This window comes from Adiantum capillus-veneris, chromosome 2, assembly GCF_014529385.1.
Source record: "Adiantum capillus-veneris isolate H3 chromosome 2, ASM1452938v2, whole genome shotgun sequence".
In the NCBI taxonomy this organism is placed as follows: Eukaryota; Viridiplantae; Streptophyta; class Polypodiopsida; order Polypodiales; family Pteridaceae; genus Adiantum; species Adiantum capillus-veneris.
Window position 1 is genome coordinate 148,012,160 of NC_140932.1, and position 5,401 is coordinate 148,017,560.

Sequence of the window (5,401 nt, forward strand, 5' to 3'; positions counted from 1 at the left end):
AGTATCCCATACTTCTCCTACTTTTTGCAGAGGTTATAATACCAAAAGTTGCTGTTGGAAAAGGAGGGTTTGCTTTCTCCAAAAGCTGTTGAATTTTAGGAAGCCACTGATGAGAGGAGAGCATGGGAAAGTTGATGCAGCTTGTGTACCTCTACAGCATCACACTTTAAACAAACCAAATCCAAATTGTATCCCTCAACAGGGTAGGTAGGTGTAAACGGTAGACCCCACTCAAGGCTAAGTGTGCCACAAATTCTTGAAGGGTTCACTAAATGTAAACCCTCCATATATCACGTGCATTCAAGGCCTAGTTTTAGCACCCATAATTTGAAGATTTCTCATCTATTTAACACACCCTTTTCCTATCAATCTGTTCTCCCTTTCAAATTGGGAATATGCAATATATCACTCCCTTTATCCTTTTCAGTCTGTCTCTCCCTTCCAATTGGTACCCTTCTGCATGATAAAAATGTGTAAAAATATGGGGCTAGATAACCGCTTCTGCTGAACTTACATGCTATGCTCCTGCCCCTCAGCGATTGCAGATTGGCAACAGCTCATAGTTCTGACTGAGTTCTGACCCTCAAATGTCAAAAACTCCCGAAAATTTGCACCTTTGCCCAATGCACCCTGCATGCCATAAGGGATTTTGCTTGTGCTTCATGTGTTTAGATGGTTTATACTCAATTCCTTTGGACTGTCATTCCATTGGGACGTGCTGTGGATTTACTCATGCAAATGGAACCCACTGGGGCATTGGAACTGGCATTTGCCATGGCCACAACCGCAGCTTTCGGCCACCACCACGGCAGACTTCCCAAAGCAAGAAATGGGATGATGCATCCCTCCCTTCCAAATTAGCTTCATTGGTTGTATTAGTGCTTGTTGCCCAGTAGGGTGATACATCTTACACAACAACATCAGACTTTCAACACAAGGGACAGCCTCCATACCAATGAGCGGCTTCCTATACAATTAAACCTTCTTGCAAAGCAAATTATGGACTCGTACAAGGCATGCAGGGCAAGCCATAACTAAAGTGTCTTTAGACTCTATTGTATGTTCTTACTATGCAGGACAACTCCACAGCGACATGCGAACGGCCATAATCGGTGTGCACTAGGATACAAAGATGGAAACCCCCCCCCCCCCCCCCCCCCCCCCCCCCGGGGGCCCGTCTATGAATGCACGCGCGAGAGGGAAGAAGAAGAGAATTTTAACGTTGTAGGAAACTATCCCAAGAGACCTTAGAGAGAGAGAGAGAGAGAGAGAGAGAGAGAGAGAGAGAACAAAAATTAATGCATTCTGCAATAATGGTCAGCCTAGTGTAGAAGGCTCTCATTAAGCAGTAAGCAGGAACAACAGAGCACCATTCCGGTAGCCCTCTTGCTTTCACCAACCCCTATGGATGAGACAACCCTTACTTCACAACATACACTTGGAAGTTCTGTTCCTTGACATTAAGAAAGGAAGCTGTATACACAGGAAATTACTCTCTAGGATTTTGTCGGACTCCATGGCAGGTAACATAGAGTGAAGCAGAAGAGCCCAGTGCATGCACAACAAGCTAAGGTCAAAATTTTGCATGCACTCTGGACATATAGACAAAGACGGTCGGATGAACAATGTTGTCTGCTGCCCTTGCCGAAGCCAGTGGCAAAGATCCACCATGTAAGAACACATGTATAGACACTAAAGATGCACAAACCCATGTAAGGAATCAAAATCCCTCATCCATCTTTGTTCAAGTATTTTGCACAACCCCATCATTGCCATCAACATCATCATCCTCGTCATCTGCAGCTTGGTCATCATCGTCATCCACCTCTGCTTCCCAATCTGCAACCGGTCGGCAATGGTATTTATGCCTCAACTTCCAATCAAGTGCTTGACATGCTCGTGAGCAGTAATTGACAGTGCCACATGCTGAGCACCGTCGAAACTCATGCTTTCTTGTCTCCGGCCGCCCACAATTGGCATGCGAGCAGAGTCGTAGACCAAGCACAGGGGGGTATGAAGAGAACCATTCCACCAAAAACTTATTTGCAATATGAATTTTGGGGGGTGGCACATTGCATCCGAAGTCACTTAGAAGCGAGCATCCGCCTCCATGAAGAAGCCGATAGACGGGATGGCGATGGAGCGAGAGCGGGGCCTGTACAGCTATAGCCTGCTCACCTGTTCCTTGCCTGGCCACCATCACACCCGGTTGGCCCAAGGTCTGAATTGCCACAGCTGCCGATATGGCTGCCTGGTGAGCTGCCTCAAGCTTATGAATCGCTGCTACCGCTGATCTGTGATGAAGGCCATGTTGATGGTAGGGGTTATAATGATGATTGTGAAGGCACCTTGACCGTGTCGTATGCGCCAGCTGCAAGGCTGTTTCTAGAAAGTCACGGGGCGATGCTGCAACAGCTGCCGCCGCCTCGCGTGCATTCGCCTCAAGCAATAGGCGCCGGCCCTCTGGCACATTCTTTGGCACTCCATATCCATCTTGCAAACAGTGCCCAAGTTCCCTCATCGCATCCACATGCGCGAGTGCCGCCGCTTTGGCACACAGGGAAGCCCCATTCTTGAGATTCTTGTCCTTTCTGGTTGCACCACTTCCATTGAACTGGATGATTGCAAGAGAGTGAAGGGCTGGAGCATGCGGTTTCATCGCTGCTTGTGCCATGAGGGCTACACCAGCCTCACGCTCATTGAAGCAGTAGAAACGAATCTGAGGAGTCAAATCATGACATTACACTCAAGCAAGAGGAGAAGAAAAGATTACAAAGCTGGAGAAAAGCAAAGGAACTCAGAATAGGTCAGCACTCACCATGCCCAGAGTGTAGGCAGCCTCCACATTGCCAGAATCTGTGCATCGTTGCAAAAACATATGTGCACCATCACACCATTTACCAGCAGAGCCAGTAAGTGCAGAGGGAGACACATTTGCAAGCACTTGGCGATGGGTAGCCGCTGCGCAAAAACGCTTGCATCTGTGGACACAAAACAGCAGAATAACCTAATTTGATTCAGGTACTGAACATGTTTACATGCTACTGGTATGTGCTAACCACAGCGCAGACATCACGGGATGGCTCTAAGCACACAGCAGATTGCAGAGATGTACCCCTTGAAACATCCAAAATTGGGTATAAGATAACAAGACAAGCACACGAAGCACATCAGAACCTCTGCAATTTGCACTGCAAGTATATGATCCATTAAACGCATTTATGGCGCATGATGCACACCCATAATGATGCACTACAAATCAACCTAAAAGACACAATGTCAGGCAAGAATAAAATGCATGTAGCACATTAGCGGCACATGATGCTCACCCTTACTGCATCCGATAGCCATATGGGCAAGGCAGCAAAAAAAAAATTTGTCAACTTTAGCAAGCAGATTACAATATCACAACAAAAGAGAGCAGGAAACATACATCAGCATCGCATTTATGAGATCAGCAGGTTCCGTTGCTGAAGAGCTCAGCGCCACCATTACCGAAACCACAAGCTCATCATGTAGTTTGTCGAAAGAGGAGGAAGAGCAGGGAGGAAGAGGTTGCACTTCCGTCTCTGATCTCTGCGCACACAGCTTTCTCCGCTTGTGCGAGACCAGCCTTGGTCTGATATAGAAGGTGATACCGTCGGTAGGAGAAGGGTACACGCTTGCCCGCGTTCGCATCTTCTCTCTCTCTGTCTCTATGCCTATATCTGAGGAGAAGGGAATTCAAATGGTTAAAGAAGAGCTCTATTCACAGAAGAGCAGCAAGTCCACACCCATGCTGGCGAAGGGAGCTTGGCAGGTTAATAAATGCGAGGGGACATGGAAGTGGAAGAAGGCGGGAGGTGGACGAAGAACAGAAGAAGACAACGGCGTGTATGTGTGTGGGTGTGTGATTATACATGTGCTGGTTCTCACACACTGTTTACAACATTGAACAAGCTCTCTCTCTCTCTCGCGCGCTCTCTCTCTCTCTCTCTCTCTCTCTCTCACACACACACACACACACACACAACAAACACACAAACGCTAGCTCTAAGCTGACCGCTTACAAATACATGTGCCGCGTGCTTCAACTTCTTTGGGCCTTTCTCTTCCTTCTTTTCTCAAACTCCCTCACTCTCTTTCTACATTCCTTCTCTCTCTAGACCCACTGCACATCAATAGGCGCCAGGCGGTCTTCTCACAACACAACCCTCCAGGTCCCTCCTCCCTCTCTCTCTTTCTAGAATCTTAGGATCCTAGTATCTCTCTCTAGATAGTAATACTCGCCTTTAGCTCATACCCAAAATATTTGAATTAACTTACCCTACCATCTCTTAGGGACGTTCCACATAAACCTCTTTCTTGCAAGATCATGCACTTCTATTTCTTTTGGTATGTTTTGATAAATAAGCTTCGTGTGACCATAGCCTTAGTAGTAACCACATTGCCACCCCGGGTTTAGAAATTACAGCAGATTACATCAAAATAAAGCATCAGATCAGCGATGGTGTTCACGTACTCTTGCAACGAGTTTATCTAACAGAGCAATATTTCTCCACCGATTCACAGATCAACAAGTCCTCGGCTTGTTCATATAACTCCACTTGCAAATGGATAATAGGATTGAGACAAGGCTCTGCAAACCGTATGCTCTCTGATTTGCAGCAAATTTTCTCGTTCTTAGAATACTTCTCTAGATGGTTGATAGGTATGCACTATCATCTCAGCCCGGCTACTTCCTTTTGAAGAGGAGGCATCTATACTATATACAAAGCGGGGAGGAATTCTAGCCTCTCCCCCAGCCACGTGTCAAAAGCAACTTCATTCGGCTAGAGTGGCCTGAGCGAAACAGAAACATAGGCAACAACACTCGCAAGACAGGGAGAGAGAAATTGTCGGTACATCGAAAGGGGAGAGAGAGAGAGAGAGAGAGAGAGAGAGGCCGCATTGGACTGTACTATATAATCAAATGCGGCCACCAATTGCAAGGCTTTATATCGAGTCCACCTAACAAGCTGGAAGCAAGAGCAGATGTAAGCGCAGTGCCCACATGCTAAAGAGCCACCTTTAACGGAGGTGAGTTTGCTGAGAATGATGAGAGAGAGAGAGAGAGAGAGAGAGAAAGAGAGAGATACTTGGACTCTGACTCTTGAGGAGTCTCAAGGTTGTAGCATGCAAACAGTGGCCTTTGCAATGCTAGCACTTTGAAGGCCATGAGGAGCGCCCTCACTAACCGTCAACATCAAGAGGCACTGTTACCTATAGTAGTGTCGAAGCATGCGCTGACTCCCTCTCTCTCTCTCTCTCTCTCTCACACACACACACACACACACACACACACACACACACTCACTCACTCACTCACTAAGCTACTTGAAGTTGTTGAACATCATTGGCACACACTTTGAATGCAGGCACG

The 5,401-nt window shown here is 46.9% G+C and overlaps 1 protein-coding gene across 1 annotated transcript; it reads right to left on the reverse strand.

Annotated features, from left to right (window-relative positions):
- Positions 1–1,433: 1,433 nt before the first annotated feature.
- LOC147463827 (F-box protein At1g67340-like) lies at positions 1,434–4,036 on the reverse strand. Its single transcript, XM_086491468.1, has 3 exons — positions 3,434–4,036; positions 2,819–2,981; positions 1,434–2,719 (listed from the first exon to the last, which is right to left on the reverse strand). The coding sequence occupies exons 1-3, from the start codon at positions 3,676–3,678 to the stop codon at positions 1,745–1,747; spliced, it is 1,383 nt and encodes a 460-aa protein (XP_086347594.1). The 5' UTR covers positions 3,679–4,036; the 3' UTR covers positions 1,434–1,744.
- Between the last annotated feature and the right edge of the window lie 1,365 nt (positions 4,037–5,401).